Below are 20,857 nucleotides of genomic sequence, written 5' to 3'. Positions count from 1 at the left end.
GTTTACTAACGAAAAAGGTTAACAACCAACTATAAGTGAGTGTGGTGAAAGATAAAATTAACTCAATCTAAGAAATAATCCTTAATTTATTCACTATGCCTTGTCTTTTTGAAGAAGACATAGGTAGCTAGTAGTTTTGTTAAAGTGGTTTAAATAGCTGAGCATTTTTACCCTTCACATAAACAAACTGATGTATTGTACATTCAATAAATTAAGACGTTGCATTCAGAGAGAAAAACATTTAAAACTTTTAGCATGAGGTAGGTAGGAATGTGGGTGGGAGAAGAGAAAAGGTTTTACTATGGACGGTCTTCCTTCATTCCTGGTTCCTTTGGGGATTGGCTCTCCATGCAGTAGTGTGGCTCTACTGCCTTTTAACCATGCATAATTGCACAAGATAGAGTAAGAGGAGGATTTTTCCTATTGATTGGACTATATAGCTTTGTTTTCCAAGTTATACATGAGACTTACATTAGAAAAGGGTTAAAAAATTGTTTGGCAGGGAATGTCTTACCTCCTCGACAGTGCCTTATGGCCATTTTACATCTTCTGGACTCTGCAATGGTTGGGCATGGTATTGTGTCCTTTGCCGGTTTTTTCACAATTTGTCTTGTTCTTGTTTCCAGACCCCACTTAAATCCACAGGTTTTATTATTTCTGCTGCAAGTTGCCCATTCACTCCAGGGACCCACTTCACAGCCTTCTGATAAAGCAAAATAAGTAATAAATTAGCGGACTTTGTCTGTATCTCTTTCTTTCACAATAGATGGCAACTCTAACTAGCAAGAGTATTAAATTAGAAGTTATTGCTTGTAAAATTTGTTTAGTGAAATCTCAGATTATGATCTTAGTTTGCAGTTTTTACAAGGCATTTGCATCAAAAACCTGAGTTATCCTAAAAACTGACACAAACAACAGCTAGCCAACCACAGATTCCTTGTAACAATTCCCTCTTCATGGCTTTCATTATTTTGATGGTTTTAATAACGCTTTCATTAAATGGTTCCTGTTTTATATTTGACACTATTGTATCTGGAAGATTCTTGCTTGTATTTTTGTCCTTTGAAACTGAAACTTGTGGATGAATATTCTTAATCTCTTTCTTCTACTCAAGCAATGTACAAAGTAGTGTTTGTACCAAAAAGAATGGTCTTCTGAAACTTTGCTTGGTGGGCATATTCTGTTCACATAGTGTTATTAAGCAGAATGAACAAATGACCTAAAGAAGTCAGATACGGAGATGGAAAAGGATAGAAGAAATAAAGCACAAAACCATACAGCTACTCCATAAAAGCATGGGTATAATACTATTATTAATGTCAGTCATTGAAAGATAATTAGTCAGCTCTCCTATCCCACCCCTCATCATGAGATGAGCTTAAAATCGTGAAAAAAATAATGAATAATGCTGAGTTCTCTTCATTTGCTATGCTATTGAGCCTTTAGATTTGTGTTTTCCTCAGTCATAAAGGATCAGTTTAAAAAAAATAAAAACAGAATCCCACATGGCATTATTGTAGGTGTGAGGTAAATCCATAACCAAACCAGGGCTGCTCACTCAGCTGCCTCTCCCACAGATCGAGGACATCTGTCGAAGGAGAGGAGCGCCTTGCAGAGCTCCTGCTACACGACCTCAGCTCAATGTGCAGAAGACTGAATCCCCCTCAGTGCACAGAAAGTTGATCCTGGTTGGTCAAACCTGCTGATCTATGTTTGGAGGAACTGAATGGACTCCATAGTGCTGAGCCAATGCATGGGATTCACCATCTATGGAGTCCCCCATTGCATGCTGCAGCAAGTGAGGGAAGCCTTACTGCTGACTTCTCACACTTTTCTCAAGCGAGTCCTAGAGGAGGGTACTTCCCAACTGCACCTCACACCTGGCCCTTTGGACTTCACCACTGGGACCATGATTTGCAAGCCTCCCCTGTCACTCTTGACATACTATGTGAACCAGATGCACACTATGCAGTTGGTCTGCCTTTCAATCACCATACCAGAAGTATCCCGGAAAAACTCCACTACATCCAGGGAACGCGTCTGCTCTTCCAAAATTTTTTTTTGGAAGAGCAGATGCGCTCTTTCAGAAGCCCTGTATTCCTCATTTTATGAGGAATAAGGGCTCTTCTGAAAGAGCAGGTTTTTCTGACATTTGGTCCAGTGTAGACGGACCAAATGTTGGAAAAGCCTCTTCCAAAAAAAGGATCGGAAAAATGTACACAAATTGCGGTTCATAATTTGCTTATCTTTTTCTGAAAAAAACCCAGCAGTGTAGATACCAAGGAACTCATACCAATCCAGGAGGGTGAGTATTTGACTCTGGTCTCACAGCCTGCTAGGGAAATTCATTAGTGACTCCTTCACAAACATACACCTGAAATGGTTCACCACCTCCCCTGACACCCGTCCCTTCTATAGTGATAAGGAACCCCTGGTGCACATTTATATAGCATGTATCAGACTGGAGGAGCCCTTTGTCCAGCTTCTTCAAAACCTTCTTAAGTTAAGGTTGTACTTTTCCCCAGAGTCTTGATCTAAACACACTCTATCTGTGATCCTATGACATCACAAGATCTTGTCAACCTCCTCTTGGTGCTGCCCAAGGTGGTCCTCTACCATATCAGCAGGAGGAAGCGGCGGGGAGGGCTTTGTGACAGGAAGCCTATTTCTGGTTCCTTTTCAAGTCATATCTCCAGGCAAATTTCCTCTGCCCTGTGTTCATTGGCTCTCTGTATGCCTTGAAGAATCAGTAAGCGCTATCCAAGGGTCTCTGCTTGGCGTTCCCCTTTGAATCTGAGATTTTATTCCTGTGACCTTCACTCCCATCCCTCTTTTTTCCTTGCTGTCCCTTGTCATTGGTTGATGCCTGAGTCTGGTGCCCCCTCCCCCTTATGCTGCACGGAAAGGCCTTTAATAATGGGCAGTCCGATACCCCACCCATTCGCAGAGCCTCAGTCATTCCCCTGCAACAGAGCTGCAGTAAGCATGTAGCCACAACCCAGCTGTACTAACTTACCCTTCCCAGAGTCTGCAGTTACTCGGCCATCAAGGCTGCAGCAACCTATCTCAGAGTGGAGCCTGGGTCACATGACCAACCCACCAGAACTGCAAATCAGTCTGTACAACAGCACTATCTAGTCAGGAGCTCTCCTGAGGTGTGTCTAGCCTACAGGGTTTTTTCGAAAAAAGTAGCCTTTTTTCGAGAAAATGTCCCCTGCGTCTAGACTGCTGCTGCGTTCTTTCGAAAGTAAATCAAAAGAACGCGGCAGTTTTTTCAACCATGGAAAACCTCATTTTACGAGAAAGAAGTCCTTTTTTCGAAAGTGCTCTTTCAAAAAAAGATGCTATTTAATGCAAACTGTGCTTTTTTGAAAGAGAGCATCTAGACTGCCTGGGTGCTCTCTTGAAAAAGTGGCTTGCTTTTTCGAAAGTACTGGTTGTAGTCTAGATGCTCTTTTTCGAAAGAGGCTTTTTTGAAAGTATCTTTCGAAAGAGGCTTGCAGTCTAGACATAGCCTTGCTGTCTCCCAATGTATCAGACTCTCAACTTTCAGCCTGCTCCTGCCCATGCTCCTGCTCCTACCTAAAGCTTGCTCAAGCCCTGTTCCAGTCGTGTCTTTGCCCTGCTCTGACTGTGCTCCAGGCCTTGCCTCTACCTCCTGATCCCACAGAACTCTGACCACCCAGCTTTGACCCTGGGCCTGTATCTGGACTCCAGCTACAGTACTGATTTGGTTTCTAACCTCCCAACTCCGACCTCTGGCCTATAGCTGGATTCTGGCTACAATACTACGTCTGGCTTGCCTACTGTCTCTGATCTGTTCTGACCCCAGTCTGTCCTCAAATCCCAGTTCCGGTACTATCCTCAGACCAGGTCTGCCCTTACATCTGGCTTCGACCTCTGCTCTGACCACTAGGCGTGAGTACACACCAGAAGCTGGAGCCTTAACAAAAATATCAAATATCATGAGTCTCACCAAGAAGTCAGCAATACTGGCTCAGTTTTATAAACTTCAAACTTTACAAGCATTAAACTGAGACTTGCTCCTTTTCTGAAGTAAATCCAAAGCCATGTCAGGAATTCCGTTCAGTGGATTTACAAAATCTGCAGTTAGTACTCACTATACTCTTGCAGATTGGAGAAATCAAACATCAGGAGGGGGATGAAGTGAATTCGGTTTTCCAGTCTCTGTCCTGTAACCCTACCCCATTTGCTCTGCATGTGTGGATGTGGGTGTGGAAGTACAAGCTCATTTCCTTCTGGCTTTTGGGTTTCCTGAGGAGTAACCCCCCTGCCAGACTTCATGTGTTCCTATTACTCCCTCCTGCATGTTGTCGAGCAGCCAGCTTGGGGATGCAGAGGAGAGGAAGAGAGAACACACTAGAATTAGTGCTAACATAGTGCCACCCAGCAAAGACCAGAAGCTGGAAAAAACAACGCCCTCTGCTCCCATGCTGCCCTCTACACATTTGACATGGGAAAGAGAAGAGAGCTTCAGAAAAGGGTGAATGAAGGCAGAGCTAAAATCTCCTCCTTAGTATGAACCCAGCTAGCCCTGTGGGGCTGTGTCTAGACTACATGGCTCCATCGATGGAGCCATGTAGATTAGGGCTGTAGGCAAAGGCAAATGAAGCCGCGATTTAAATGATCGCGGCTTCATTTAAATTTACATGGCTGCCGCGCTGAGCCGACAAACAGCTGATCAGCTGTTTGTCTGCTCAGCGCGCTAGTCTGGACACTCCCCTGGGGGTATGTCTACACTACAAAGTTAGTTTGAACTAACGAATGTTAGTTCGAACTAACTTTCATAGGCGCTACACTACCGCTCCGTTAGTTCGAATTTAATTCGAACTAACGGAGCGCTTAGTTCGAACTAGGTAATCCTCATTCCACGAGAATTAAGCCTAGTTCGAACTAGTGGGAGGCTAGCCCTCCCCAGGTTTCCCTGGTGGCCACTCTGGCCAACACTAGGGAAACTCTACTACCCCCCTCCCGGCCACGGACCCCTTAAAGGGGCACGGGCTGGCTACAGTGCCCGTGCCAGGTGCAAGCCTGCCAGCACCCAGCCAGCAGACCCTGCACCTGGCAGAGATCGAGCCACCCACCCGATGCCCCCCAGCCCTCCCCCTCTTCCCGGGACCAGGCTGGCGGCTGGTCACCCTCCTGGGCTAGTGCGGACATCGTGGACCTTGTCCACGATCTCCGCACGAGGCACAGGAAAGTGGCCGGCTTGTGCGGGATAGCTGCCAGCCTGGCCACCCAGGAGCAGGTGTGCAAGAGAATCAAGGGGGTCCACTGAGACCCCCGACCCTGAGCCCTGAGCTTACAATGGCCGTCCTGGGTCAGACCAAAGGTCCATCTAGCCCAGTAGCCTGTCTGCTGACAGCGGCCAACCCTAGGGACCCTGGAGGGGATGGACCAAAGACAGTGACCAAGCAATTTGTCTCATGCCATCCCTCTCCAGCCTTCCACAAACCTTGGGCAGGGACACCACTCCTACCCCCTGGCTAATACCACTCCATGGACCCAACCTCCATGACTTGATCTCACTTCCCTTTAAACTCTGTTCCAGTTCTAGCCTTCACAGCCTCCTGCAGCAAGGAGTTCCACAGGTTGACTCTTTGCTTTGTGAAGAACAACTTTCTCTTACTAGTTTGAAGCCTGCTACCCATTCCTTTCCTTTGGTGTCCTCTAGGCCTTCTTTATGGGAACTAATGAAGAACTTTTCTGTATGCACCCTCTCCACCCAACTCCTGCTTTTAGAGACCTCTATCCTGTCCCCCCTCCGTCTCCTCTTTTCTAAGCTGAAAAGTCCTAGTCTCTTTAGCCTCTCTTCATATGGGACCTGTTCCCAACCCCTGATCATTTTAGTTGCCCTCCCCTCTCCCAGCCTCTCTCTTCCCCTCTCCCACCTCCTTTTCCCAGGCTCCCCCAGTTTTGTTCAATAAAGACAGATTCCATTTTGGAAGACACGTTATCTTTATTTTGTACATCAAGAAGAGGGGCTAGGGAAGGGTAAGTGGAAGGAGGTGAGGGAGGAATGGGGCACGAGCCCCCGATGGGGAGGAATGGGCTGGCCCTGCGGGCTTCTGGGTGTGGAAGCTCTCCTGCAGCCCTCCAATTGCCCCCTCTCCCCAGATGGCAGCCTGCGGCAAGTGCAGCCGGGCTGATGGCCGAGTGCTGTGATGTGCCCAATGTGGGCACTGAGGGCACTCCAAGCCAGGACTGCTTTGCAAGCGGGGCACCCCTGAGAACTGTCTGTCCGGGGTGGGGGTTGGGACCCTTTAAGCACAGCCCTCGGCTAGCCTGAGACAGCATCTCCACGCTCTAAGTCCTCCTCTGATGCCCTGCCGGCACTGCTTCCGGCCATCCTTAACCCTTCTTCAGGGTCCACTTAATGTGGACGCGCTGTTCGAATTAGAAAAACGCTAGTTCGAACTAGTTTTTAGTTCTAGATGCATTAGTTCCAATTAGCTTAGTTCGAATTAACTAATTCGAACTAAGTTAGTTCGAATTAACGTTGTAGTATAGACGTACCCCATCTGAGGGAGTAGGTTTTGCCCACAAATGGTCATGATTCTATATGCATATTTTTGTGTTAGTCTCTAAGGGTATGTCACACTACAACGTTAATTCGAACTAACTTAGTTCAAATTAGTTAATTCGAACTAAGCTAATTCGAACTAACGCATCCAGACTAAAAAACTAGTTTGAATTAGCATTTTGCTAATATGAACTAGCATGTCCACATTAAGTGGATCCTGAACCGGGCTTAAGGATGGCCGGAAGCAGTGCCGGCAGGGCATCAGAGGAGGACTTAGAGCGTGGAGATGCTGTCTCAGGCTAGCCGAGGGCTGTGCTTAAAGGGTCCCAACCCCCACCCCGGACAGACAGTTCTCAGGGGTGCCCCGCTTGCAAAGCAGTCCTGGCTTGGAGTGCCCTGAGTGCCCACACTCGGCACATCACACCACTCGGCCATCAGTCCGGCTGCACTTGCCGCAGGCTGCCATCTGGGGAGAGGGGGCAATTGGAGGGCTGCAGGAGAGCTTCCACACCCAGAAGCCCTCAGAGCCAGCCCAATCCTCCCCATCGGGGGCTCGTGCCCCATTCCTCCCTCACCTCCTTCCACTTACCCTTCCCTAGCCCCTCTTCTTGATGTACAAAATAAAGATAACATGTCTTCCAAAATTGAATCTGTCTTTATTGAACAAAACAGGGGGAGACTGGGAAAAGGAGGTGGGAGAGGGGAAGAGAGAGGCTGGGAGAGGGGAGGGCAACTAAAATGATCAGGGGTTGGGAACAGGTCCCATATGAAGAAAGGCTAAAGAGACTGGGACTTTTCAGCTTAGAAAAGAGGAGACGGAGAGGGGACAGGATAGAGGTTTCTAAAAGCAGGAGTTGGGTGGAGAGGGTGCATACAGAAAAGTTCTTCATTAGTTCCCATAAAGAAGGACTAGAGGACACCAAAGGAAAGGAATGGGTAGCAGGCTTCAAACTAGTAACAGAAAGTTGTTCTTCACAAAGCAAAGAGTCAACCTGTGGAACTCCTTGCTGCAGAAGGCTGTGAAGTCTAGAACTAGAACAGAGTTTAAAGGGAAGTGAGATCAAATCATGGAGGTTGGGTCCATGGAGTGGTATTAGCCAGGGGGTAGGAGTGGTGTCCCTGCCTAATGTTTGTGGAAGGCTGGAGAGGGATGGCCCGAGACAAATGGCTTGGTCACTGTCTTCGGTCCATCCTCTCCAGGGTCCCTAGGGTTGGCCGCTGTCGGCAGACAGGCTACTGGGCTAGATGGACCTTTGGTCTGACGCAGTACGGCCATTGTAAGCTCAGGGTTCAGGGTCGGGGGTCTCAGTGGACTACCTTGATTTTCATGCAAACCTGATCCTGGGTGGCCAGGCTGGCAGCTCTCCTGCCCTAGACGGCCACTTTCCTGTGCCGAGTGTGGAGGTCGTGGACGAGGTCCACGATGTCCGCACTAGACCAGGCGGGTGCCCGCCTCTTGCAGTCCTGGGCAAGCTCCCGGGAGCCGCCAGCCTGGTCCTGGGAAGAGGGGGAGGGCTGGGGGGCATCGGGTGGGTGGCTCGATCTCTGCCAGGTGCAGGGTCTGCTGGCTGGGTGCTGGCAGGCTTGCACCTGGCACGGGCACCGTAGCCAGCCCGTGCCCCTTTAAGGGGTCCGGGGCCTGGAGGGGGGCAGACGAGTTTCCCTGGTGTTGGCCAGAGTGGCCACCAGGGAAACCTGGGGAGGGCTAGCCTCCCACTAGGTCGAATTAAGTGGCTACACACCCCTTAATTTGAACTAGCTAGTTCGAACTAGGCTTAATCCTTGTAAAATGAGGTTTTCCTAGTTCGAACTAAGCGCTCCTCTAGTTCGAATTAAGTTCGAACTAGCGGAGCGCTAGTGTAGCACCTATGAAAGTTAATTCGAACTAACGTCTGTTAGTTCGAATTAACTTTGTAGTGTAGACATGCCCTAAGGTACCACAGGACTACTCATTTTTTCTCTGATTTTATGAAATTGTATGTGTACATTTAGAAGTTATATATATTATATGTGAAGGATTAGTTTAGAAGTTTTCTGGAGGATGAGATTTTTAAAAGGATAATGCTGATTTGTAACAAAATTGACCAAATTCTGATATAGAAGAGATCACACCAACATTGCATATTTCTCCAGATTTTTAAAAAGCACAATGATAGAGAGCAATGCTTTTCTGAAAACAGTGATTACTTTATTGAGACAAAAAAAAATTAAGAGCCAGATTACAATCGTAGTTTCATCTGGTTTATGTACCAACATTGGTAAGGGGAAAAAAATGGTGTGATGTAATTACTTGAACTTGTCCTCCTTAATATCTAGAGAATTCAAAATGTCAGCATGAGACTTTTATAATTTTCAGTCCCAATTAATAAGTCATTTGTAATCAGAAGTGCAGAATAAATCCAGCAGACATTTCATAAAGATACAGGTATTAAAATTAACTGCTATGATAAAGTTGTGCAAAGACACTCACCCACACATTCCATAGTTTCCTCTAAGGATGCAAAGCCATCTGGGCATTCTCCAAAACAACGGCCTCTGTGTAAGTAAAAGCCAGCTTTGCATTTGGTGCAAAAGTCTCTGCTAAAGCAAGAGTCGCAGTTTTCTATTCTGCATCCTGAGACACATTTTAAAAGTTTTCAGTTAGAATAAGGCCAGACATGAAAACACTTGTAAAGCAATTATATAGAAAAAAACCCAGAAGTTTACAAAGGGATGCAGTCAATCTGAAATCCACCCAGTATTTTTTTAAATGATCTTTAGCTACCACATTTGCCTAGAATTTCTCGTACTATTTTCTGTAGTTTTATAACTACATTTTCCCATTTTTTAATTTTTCTTCTTTGTTGCTATATTAAAGACATGCCCAAACAACAGAAACTGACTCAACAGTGGAAAGTGTGAAGTTAATTGTGCACAAAGTGCTTCCAAATGCATAAATAAGTTAAAATGTCTATTTTTCTTTTGCCTTTAAATGGTAAATAATAAATATAATGAAATTTCAGAAAAGTTTAACTTTTGAGCTGACTATCCTCCTTTGTGGGATAACATTGTGTTTAATAGAACTATATTTTGTTGTGGTTCTCCCCTTCTCCCCCAAATAAATTTGTATTTTAATATATTTGTGTGGCAAAAGGAGGGGAGAGAACTGTTTGGAGAAAGAGGAGTGTATAATGTGAAAACATATATCATTGCTTATTATTACATACAGGATCCAAATGATTTCTATTAGTCGACCCTGAACAGACTATCAGCAATCACAAGAGAATGCTTTCTTATGCTATGTTTTATTTCTAAACTGAATCCATATGCTATGGTACCAATACACTGATCTTCAGATTTTATTGGTAAATAATATTGAATACTCAGTAACTTGACTTTCTACTTCCATTTTTGTTAGAAATATACATGCCATATATCTCTTTCACAACATATTTTAGTAGCTTCCCTTTCCATGCTGCATTTCAGGATTTTGTTTGCTTTTCTCTGTCTGTGGAGGTGCATTTACACTGCACCAGTAGGTCAAAATAAGATATGCAATTTGAGCTACGTAAATTGAGTATTTTATTTCAATCTAATTTCGAAATAGCTTATTTTGAAATTTGGTGCTATCTACACTGCACCAAATTTCAAAATAAACTGCTATTCCAAAACACCCTCATTCCTTGAGGGTTAACGGGTATCCCGAAATAGTGCTACAGTCTTGATGTACCCTTGTTGACCAGCTTTCTCTCCCCCTTTCTAAAATATATCATCACAGTGCTAGCTTTTAGGAAATCCCTGTGTTGATGATGCTGAAACTATTTTATACTCGTTGTTTTTACTGACTGCTCAGCTATAGTTAATTATAAAACTGATGCCTTTGTGTTACTTAGAGATATCTGTATTACTCCTGCTCTTGTGTGTCCCAGAAGCAATGTTTGAGAAGATGTCATATGATCCATATGTTTATACGTGGATTACTCACACTGTTTTAAATAGGAAAAAGGCAATTAAACCTAATTTTGCAGAGGATATATAAGCTAAGACATAGTATGGTCTTTCCCTCATCCCAGACTCTGGTCCAGATGTACACATGGAGCAGACAAAAGAGAGGCTTCTGCTTCTCCAAAGCAATACATCTAGGGACCAATTCTTCACTTCTTGTGCTTTCTAATTTTCACCGGATCTCTAAGACATTAGCTTTCTTTCTGATATGGATATTAAGGAAATTACTAAAAATGCAGTTAATAGTGTTACTTGAAAAAATAAAGGTAAACGTTTAGAAATCAGTAACCATGAAAACCTTAAAGATCAATGTCAGACATTGAGCTAGTATGGAAAACAGGAAGATAACAGGAATAAATGTGATCACACATTTATTTAGAGAAGTTTCGACATATATATATATGAGAAAGAGAAAGAGGTCTGAAAATTAGGGATACTTAAAAAGCTATTTATGCAATAATTACATAATATAGTATTACTCTTTTTGCAAGGTTTTGGTTAGTAAAGTCCCAACACACACACCAATGCAAAATATCCAAAGGATGACAGAAATATTGCTAAAGTAAGAACATATACACACACATACGCTATAAATCAGACATATTATTTGAAATATTTTATTATTTATATTTATTTTATTATTTTTAAATATAATAAACTGCATCAATATATCCGTCAATAACCATCTGAAGTCACTGCAGAAAAGCATTTGGAATTCATTTTATGCAACATTGTATCCGTTTTTGTTATTACTTATGTCGTTCATTTCTTTTTCCAAAGGAGCAAGTTGACCCAGCGTGGTACTTCTGAAATAGCTATTGTAATTTCCCCTAGGAACTTTGCAAGTTTATAAATTTTTTAAAAACAAAGACGTTAGTATTTATTCTTGACTCTTAGAATGCCAAACATTACAATAAGGCCACTTAAACTGATGGAACTTTTTGTCATCTGAAGCAGCTAGGGAAGCACAAGACATTTATAGCAACTCTTATTGTAATGTTGGATTATAAATTAGGCAGTTTGCACAAGAAAAGTAATTTGAATTTTGGAATCCCTTTGTGATTATGTAGAATTTAGCTTACTCAGGTTTTTAACATACAATATGCCACATGAAGCAATGGCTCCTCAGGCTCTCCCTCTCTTAGCCCTAGTCTACACTGGGGAGTTAGTATGGATGCTCTACTGCTATTTCGAAATAACTACTCCCCAGAGTCATTCAGAGTAGTAACTACTCCCCAGTGCTTTCTGGGGCTCTAAGTCAAGATAGTGTGTCCACATTAAGGGAGCTTGCCTTGGACTAATTTCAAGACTTCCCTGTAGTGTGGACATGCTATTTCAAATTAGTTATTTCGGGAGTTGTTATTTCAAAATAATTTCCTGGTGTAGACTTGCCCTTACACATCTATCTATCTTAGGCTATGTCTACAGTATGAGCTAGGAGTGTGATTCCACTGCCTGTGTACCACACACTCATGCTAGCTCTCACAAAGCTAATGGGTGTATAAATAGCAGCATAGCTGTAGTGGCAATAGCAGGAGTATAGCTGAGTCATGCCAGTTACAAACCTTCCTGAAACTCCTGAGTTATGTACTTGGCACAGCTCAGCCATACCTCTGCTACCACTTCCTGTGCTACACTGGCTGCCCTTGAATGTATACTCACGGTACCTAAATGGCAGCTAGCATGAGGCTGTGTGCACAAACAGAGGAATCACAGCCGTAACTCACAGTATAGACATAGCCTTATGGCTCCCGTTGCCATAGCATTTGAGACCCTCACAATCTGTTTACATATTTATCCTCACAACATCCTTGTGAAGTAAGGAAGTGCATCCCTACATTGCATAGCTGGAATCCTGAGAGACTAAGTGATTTGCTCAAGGTCACCCAAGGGGTCTGTGGCAGAACAGGAAATCCAGTCCCAGGCTAATCCCCTAACCACTGTACTGCCCATTCTCTCCTCATGCGCAGTCTGCTGTTAGCACTAGACCCCAGAGAGCCTTAAAATGATATTCAGATACTGTGTTTAAATAAATGCCCAAATGTTTGGATACTTAGCAAAAATTTAGTTGCCAAAAAGGGGGTGGTCAGCTGCCCTGCTATATCATCTCCTCTCTCTTTTTTTTTTCTCTGAATGGATCTCCTAGGGGCCTAGCATATGTGTATAGGGAGAAGGCTAGGATGTGATGGCCAGTGAGAACATACATTAGCTTCCATCCATCAACCCTGATCCTGAGATCCTATTCCTTAGTGTAGGGAATAGTTTTCCAGAGTCCTTACTTAGGCAAAACTCATATTGAAGTTAACATAATTGTTTCATGTCCACAAAACAAAACAAAACAAAACAAAACAAAACAAGAAACTAAACCAAAAACAAAACCCTGAGATTCTTAGTTGGAAGATACAGAAATATTTAATATTGGCAGGAATTGACCATGCCCTTAATACTTAACCTATAATGCATGTGAACTGCAAATTAAGAGCCTGAGACTGCTATGCACTTTCAGGATGAGGCCACAAGGTGACTTGTTCTGATGGTATCCTGCAACAGTTAACTGCAATGTATGTTTGTTATATTCAAGATGCATTGCAAATATTTCATTAATTGCAATACTTTAATCAAATGTCCAGTATGTTTAAATATTAATAAAAACATTTGCTTCTTGCCCACCCACACAAGACAGTTTGAAAAGACATCAAGGCTTTTCCAAATCATTTAGCCCAATGATGAGGTGCAGAACAGAACATATAAAAGAAACATTAACATCATGTGACCCTCCTTCACATCCAAGTGACGCAAACATATACTTGAAATAATGCATTATCTATTACTTCCAAAACTGAGAGGGAATAACATGTTTTGAACATTTCATTTCTAAATGTTCTGGTGGTTCCTTCTGGCTTTAAAAATCTATGACTCATTTGTGTACTGTTTTAAATAAAAAAAAATCACTTGCCAAAAGCACCCTTTGATAAAAGTGCTGTCCTATTGCTTGATTAATTTTCACTTCACCTGACTTTATGGACACTCCCTTAAAACTTTCCCTGTTTTGGTTTAACAAAACATATGCAAAGAGCATGTTTAAAAGTTAAATTAATAATTATATTCTATTTCAGTTTCTTGATCATAATTCAAAATTCCTCTCTTATTTCCATCATTTACTTTGCCTTTTTTGGTAGTTCGGAGGTTTTTCTTTGAAGGGTGGGGAGGGTTGGTTTGTTTTTAATTTGTGTTTTATTGTATTACTACAAAGTCCACAATGTTATAATTATATTATGGAGGCACCGGCAGCAGCTCCATAGTTAATGTTGAACTGAGATTTTAGAGCAACTCAGATTCATTCCTTTTTCTTATGAAGATGACTGATTCTGATTACCTGACTCTTAACATGTAACTTACTCCAGATTCATTTGAGTAGAGATGGGCTAATGAAAAAGACATTTCTGTACTACTTTAAGAATTCTATGATCCCGACACTCAGATACATCACACTGCCACACAGCACATACTCCCATAAGCCTTATGATTGGGGGGGGGGGGGACAATCTTCCACCTAATTAATAATACCCCCAAAATAGACATGGCTCACCAAAGAGCAGAACACAGTGATCACTCCTCACCCTTGATGCACCCACCACACACCGTCTACACAAATAAGCTACTAGAAGTCTCGAACTTCATGAAAATTCACCCCAGCCACATGCAACTATAAAATAGCAGAGGAATTATGTGCCATTAAGGTTGTATTGGAGACTTGGTAACCTTGTCTACAGTCTTAACCAACCAGAAGAATCCAGAATACCTATGATCATCTAGAATATCTATTATTGGTCAAGGCACAGAATTAGTGGAAGTGTCACTGGGCCTTATTCTTCTCTAGATTTGATTTCACAATCCTGTATCATGCAGGCAATAAGAATGCAAGGCTGATGACCTCTCAGAAAAAGGGGAATACTATATAGAAGCTGCTAAGGGGCCACCTTCTGGCACAGTAAAAAGTGCAGAAGAGTCACCATGAGGCATATTACAGAACCACACCATTTCATTGTAGGTCTGCATCATAGGACTTACTTGCCATGCTTTAAGAAGCCCTGCCTTACAGTTCTTTTGCTTTTAAACTCATAACCTCTTCTCAGGTCTCCCCAGTATCACTTCATGACATTATTCCTGGATCAATGACTTTCTCTATGTCAATGGCCTCTCAAAGAAGTCCCAAGACCAGAAATGCTGCATGTACATCATGATACTCTCTGGGCAGGTCACTTTGGCCATTCCAAGACTTTTCTTGTTACAGACTGCTCATTTTGGTGCCCACAAATGTAGGATGATGTTCAGTCCTACGTCAGCTCCTATGCTCCAACAAGGCCCTCTCCAAACTGGTGCTTTGTCTTTCTGATTCTATATGAATGCCCTTCCCAGCCCTGCTGGACCTGACCCAATATGGCTGTTCTTATGTTCATCGACTTCAGTGGTGTTTCATCCATTTATAAGAGCAGAGACTGACTTATCTCATTAGAATTATATCTTTTTTCAATAGGGAAGAAGCAGCAGATGGGAAGATCGAACCACAATCAGGGAAGAGCCTGAATGCAGAAACTTAAGACTGTTCTAAATGTATAGTACTGTCACAATTTCAAAAATGACAACATGATTTAGGAACGTGGCTTTCTATGAGATTTATACTCCTAAGCACTCAAGTCACTTTTGAAAATGAGACTTTGAAGTTTTTGTAAATTTTATCCAGAAAACTTTGCATATCAAAATTCATGAATTTTTTTCAAAGATGATAATATTTCCTGACAAGTTTCAATCTGTTCCAAATATGATTGCTTTAGGACAAATCGATCTGCTGCTGTAAGAAATATCCTTAAATCCTGGTTATAGAATATTAGAGTTCAGATTTCATAAGCTCCTTAATACTAACATTTTCAGTGCCAGTTTATTTGAAGGCCAGAAAATAAATCTCAGGTGGAAAAAATTAATATTTATAGACAATTACATAAATGGAGCATTAAAAAATTGTGTTGAACAAAGACTCTACTAGCAAATCATACTCAAATTATGGTCATATTCAGGAGTAATAAATAAACAGAGGAACCAAAGTGACATTAAACAAATTTTCTAATCTGTTTTTGTCTTCCTGACTCTAATACTAAAATCCTAAGTCTGCTTTTAAAAAGCCAGTATTAAGGGACTAAGATGTTTATTTGTAATTTCTTAAGACTGACTAAAGAGTGGAAACATTTGAAGTACAAATTCAGATCTTAAATTATATCCAGATCCCAGCACATAGAGTCTGTTTTGGTGATGTTTTCTCAAACCTAATCCTTACCGCTGATTATTTTTTTCAATTGAATAGGCCTTGTGTAAATGAAGGGTCAAACTCCAAACAGCTGTGTTTCAACCAAGAGATCTCTTCCTGTTCCTGAGCAGTAAGTGACAAGTTTTGGAATTGAAGGGATGGGAAATACCAGAGGATTATGGGAAATTATTGGCAGACTCTCCAGATCCAATTCTGATGGCCTCTACTTGAGCAGTGTCCACTCTGCAAGATGACTTGGCACTGATTTGTGTTACAGTGGAACTCAGGCTCTGCCCATCTCCTCCCCACTAAGGTCTGCCTAATCAGACTAATATCTGTGTGGATAGCAGCTGTGTTTGGTCTTAAAGCAGAGCCAGAGCCTGGGCATAGTGTGCTGTGTAGACATGCCCACACTAAGGGTATGTCTAGACTACATGCCTCTGCTGACAGAGGCATATAAAATAGGCTAACCGACATAGTCAATGAAGCAGGGATTTAAATATCCCCGGCTTCATTAAAATAAAAATGGCTGGCGCGCTGTGCCGGCTCAGCTGATCATCAGCACAGCGCGCGAGTCTAGAGGCAGATCAGTCGACAGGGGAAGCCTCTTTCGATCGCCCCTGCATGCCTCATGAAACGAGGTTTACAGGAGTAGTCAACAAAGACTTTCCCTGTCGACCGATCTGTGTCTTGACTCGCGCGCTGTGCCGACAATCAGCTGAGCCGGCATAGTGCGGTGGCCATTTTTATTTTAATGAAGCCAGGGATATTTAAATCCCCACTTCATTGACTATGTTGGGGAGCCTATTTTACATGCCTCTGTCGGCAGAGGCATGTAGTCTAGACGTACCCTAATTTGAGAAAGGGTCACCAGACACAAAAATGATCATTCCAGTGTCAATTTATAGCTAGTTTGGTAATGCAGAGTTATCTATTTTACACTTACAAAAACACAGAATAAGCTAAGTGAAATCCACAGTGTTCTACGTACTGATATGATAGAGATTTATAAAATCATGACTGGTGTGGAAAAAGTGAATAAGGAAAAATTATTTATTTGTTCCCATAACATAAGAACTAGGATCATCAAATGAAATTAATAGATAGCACATTTAAAAAAACTAAAAGGAAGTTTTTCTTCACTCAGTGCACAGTCAACTTGTGGTACTCCTTGCCAGAGGATGTTGTGAAGACCAGGACTTTGTTGTATTTACACTGCACAGTAGGTCAAAATAAGATATGCAATTGAGCAACACAAATTGCATATCTTATTTCAATCTAATTTAAAATAAACCACTATTCCGAAATGTCCCTTAATCCTTGTGGAATTAGGGTTACAGGGACGTCAGAATAGCGAGCTTATTATTTCAAAATACATCTGGTATCCCTAAATAGCACCACAGTCTAGACATACCACTAACAGGGTTCCAAAAAAGAACTAGATAGATTCTTGGAGGTTAGGTTAATCAATGGCTATTAGCCAGGATGGACAGGAATGGTGTCCCTAGCCTCTGTTTATCAGAGGCTGGGTGTGGATGAGGGGTCCACTCGATGATTACCTGTTCTGTTCACTCCCTCTGGGGCATTGGGCACTGGCAGAAGATAGGATACTGACCTAGTATGGCCTTTCTTATGTTCTTATGTTCTTAAATTGGGGACTCAGGGAGTAACTGATGAGGGGGCTGGAGGAGGATTAAGTAGTGTCACTTTGGGAAGAGTGAGAGGACAAGAAATGGAGGAGAGCTGTTAGCTTGGCTGGCGTTGAAGAGAGAGGGAAATGAATGGAAAAAAATCTGTGAAGAACAAGGAGCAAAATGAGAACATAAAAGTTTGGTGAACAGAAAGGAGGTCAGAGGCTAAAGCTCCCCAGTTTAACATAAATCTCAAGCTACAACATTAAAAAACTGAGGATCTATTTAAACGTTTAAGTAAAATGGCCTAAGCACCTGTGCTTCATCTTCAAGATACAAATCGAAACACCCTATAGGCCTTTCACAGAGTCTTTACAAGTCTCCTATTGAAGTATCTGCAAACTCAATGGATACATCAGTTTCTGGGGGCATAAAATGGACCTACTGCCTCACTAGGAGCAGCTATAGATGAATGAGAATTTTGTCATTATGAGAATTCTTTAATAATCACTTAGTAATGTTCATCTCGTATGTTAAACCATGGATTTGTTATTAATGGACACCCTTTTAAACACTTGCCAAGCCACAACAAGTATCTTTTCAAACATCAATTAGTATTTTACAAATATACAAGTGTCTTGTTAAATCTAAATTGACTACAGATTCAGGAACCTTAATTTAAAGCATTGCCAGGATTTTTAGCTTCCAGACAGATCTATGGCAGCCCTACTGAAATGATACAGAGTTTGGCCAATAAGTTACAAAATAAGAAGGATGTGTCCAAATGCTTATCATGTTTTTGTTGGGAAAAAAATAAGGCGCCTGCAAAGTAGATTTTATCTAAACCTCAGATTCTTGGCAGTTAAATTTTATTTTCAAAATCCCAAATACTTTTTAGACCACATACTAGACTCGTCTCTTTTCAGTTTTTAAAATAAAGCCATTTTTTGAATTAAAGGAAACAATAACAAGAGTACCTAAAGCTACTTTTAAAAAACTTAAAAAGAATTGATTTGATTTCCAGTTGACTGCTTCCTCCAACTGGTCTGTGTATCTGCTGATGTCTTGCTATGAAGTTGTAGCTGATATATAGATTTCAGAAAAAGTTAGAATAGCATTCCATGGGCTAGTCTATATGAGCATTAGCCAAGAAATTTAGCTGTTATTTTCAAAGTAAAGATTTGATATTTTGTAACACAAGCTTAGTACTTGGAGACATTACTTAATATACTAACTTTAATAAATATATTTCGTTAAAACTTATTTTATGATTGTTCATTAATTTTTACTCTATGCTAAACATTATTTTAGGCAAATGGGACTAGTGATGATTGTGACAGATAAGGCAATTTCCTGCAATATCTTTAGGAGATTTTACTGTATTAAATGTGTTTGTCATTACTGGCCAGTAATTGTACATAATTCCATGAGAAGTATGACAGTGTTCACCATACACCACCCCTGAAGGAGTTAAAGTGTCTCCGAAGGGATAATTAATCTAGTGGGCTGCACTTCCGAGGGACATGGACTTGACTGACAAGCACAAATTGACATGGAGCCCATCTGCCCTAGGAGCAGGCAGGACTTGTGAAAAGCCAGACAGTGAGAGCAGTAGGGAGCTACAAGGTTGAACTCTACAGTCACAATTGGGCCTAATGAAGAGAGGAGGAAACCTGAGGGGCAGGGCAGAAGCCCTGGGACTCTGATCCTAAAAAAAGTGTTTACCCTTAGGGAGTGGTGGAGAAAAACACCCACAAAAGGCAAAGAAGGAAGAAGCACAGGTAAATGGCAGACAGGATTGAGACAGTGTAGACCTTGACTGCAGATTGAAGGGTCCCTGGCCTGGAAACCAGAGCAGACAGTGGGTTTTACTTCTTCTATCAGTCACTGAAAAAGTGGCACAGCCTTGACTTGGCACCCAGACAGCTGGTCTGGGGAGACTGCTATCCAAGAAGAGGAAAATTGCATAGGGACTTTGGTACAAGGCCATGAAGAAGAAGTACTGCTATACCTAGAAAGCAAGAGGGGATGCTGTGTGTGTCCGACAGAGAAGGGCTAATATTCAGATGCAGCTACAAGGGGGGTCCCTCACTGGTGAGTAGACCCCATGATAGGTGGAGTGACCACAGATCCTCCAGGAACTAAGAAAAATAAGAGATAATTAGACAAATTCATTCAGGTTATAACAACTCCAGAGAAGGACCATCACCTGGTGTGGTGTGGACATACAGTTCAAACAGGATTCCAGAGACCAAGCAGGACTTTTGGATAAATAGACTGACTTTAAACTGATTCAGGGCCTTCCTTCTGATCCAGAAAAATGAACGAATGCTTCCTGGTTTGGGCTGAAAGACCTTTGGCCTACTGAGGCCCACAAGACTGATGAATGACCTCTGGTATATTTGTATTGTGTGCCTAGGATTATATATATATATATATATATATATATATATATATATATATATAAATGTGGTGGGTTTTGTTGTTGTTGTTTTTTGGTAGTGATTTCACGTTAAGATTAAATGTGCTTGCTTTTAAAGAGCTGTGTGATGCTTATAATTCCTGGAAGTTACAGCTGTTCCTAGCCTTCAAAGAAAAAGTCAAGTGCAGATGATGGCCTGTTCAGGCAGTCTGGTATACTGGGAATATTATGATATAGGCAAGGGTTTGTTCTCCTGGGGACAAAACCCATCAGGAGGAAGAGAGATGGATCCTCTCTGACCAAGAGAGGAAACTGTTAAAGAAATGGGAGCCCTCAGTGTGGACCCTGGAAGGGTAATAAAGATACAGTAGTACTACATTCTGACAATGAAGACTTTGGGATGTTATTTGGCACCTTGGTGAGAAGGAGTCTGACTTATGAGATAGAAAGAAGAGTTACATAATAGTCTGAGTACCTAGTCAAAGGTGAGAAGAATGATGAGTCTCCACGCTCTTGTATACTCCAAAAAGGGAAAGGCAAAGGTCAGTTTAGGCAGTTGTTATGCAAAAAGATTCAAGAGGGGTTTATCTTAAACAGCCTAAAGTAGAACCAATACACTGAAATTATGGGTTTCATTTTATTCCCCAGTAGAAATAGCGGACTTTCCTGAGAGCTTATTTCCTTCTGACATTCTCCTATTCAGAAATTGGGAGGAAGGGAGAAATCTTTTGAGTATTTCTGTTTCTACAACAAAGATTACACAGAAACATTCAGCTTTATGCCCTCAATAATTCAATTAGTTCTCTCGCCCCAAAAAAACTCTTTGTCCATTCCTGTACACAAACCATCCTTACATGACTCATCCTGACCAGAAAAACTTTTTTAACAGTTTTCCAAATTCAAAATGCATAAATCAGTTGCATCTATCAAAGAAACTTAGTCTTGGAATTCACAAATTTCCATAATTTTGGAGC

General features: G+C 41.9%; 1 protein-coding gene across 3 annotated transcripts in view; it reads right to left on the bottom strand.

Annotated features, from left to right (window-relative positions):
* Positions 1-20,857, bottom strand: part of RSPO2 (R-spondin 2) — a 184,035-nt gene that overhangs the window by 81,554 nt on the left and 81,624 nt on the right. Inside the window, exons 4-5 of one of the 3 annotated variants that reach the window (XM_075920218.2) lie at positions 9,015-9,158; positions 515-703 (exon numbers count right to left, since the gene is read on the bottom strand). In XM_075920218.2, the coding sequence (XP_075776333.1) occupies positions 515-703; positions 9,015-9,158 (333 nt within the window). The remainder of the gene's footprint in view (positions 1-514; positions 704-9,014; positions 9,159-20,857) is intronic. The other 2 variants (XM_075920219.2, XM_075920220.2) reach the window with 2 other exon arrangements.

This window comes from Pelodiscus sinensis, chromosome 2 (assembly GCF_052426305.1).
Source record: "Pelodiscus sinensis isolate ZL-2025 chromosome 2, ASM5242630v1, whole genome shotgun sequence".
Lineage (NCBI taxonomy): Eukaryota > Metazoa > Chordata > Testudines > Trionychidae > Pelodiscus > Pelodiscus sinensis.
This window is presented reverse-complemented; position numbering and strand designations above follow the sequence as displayed.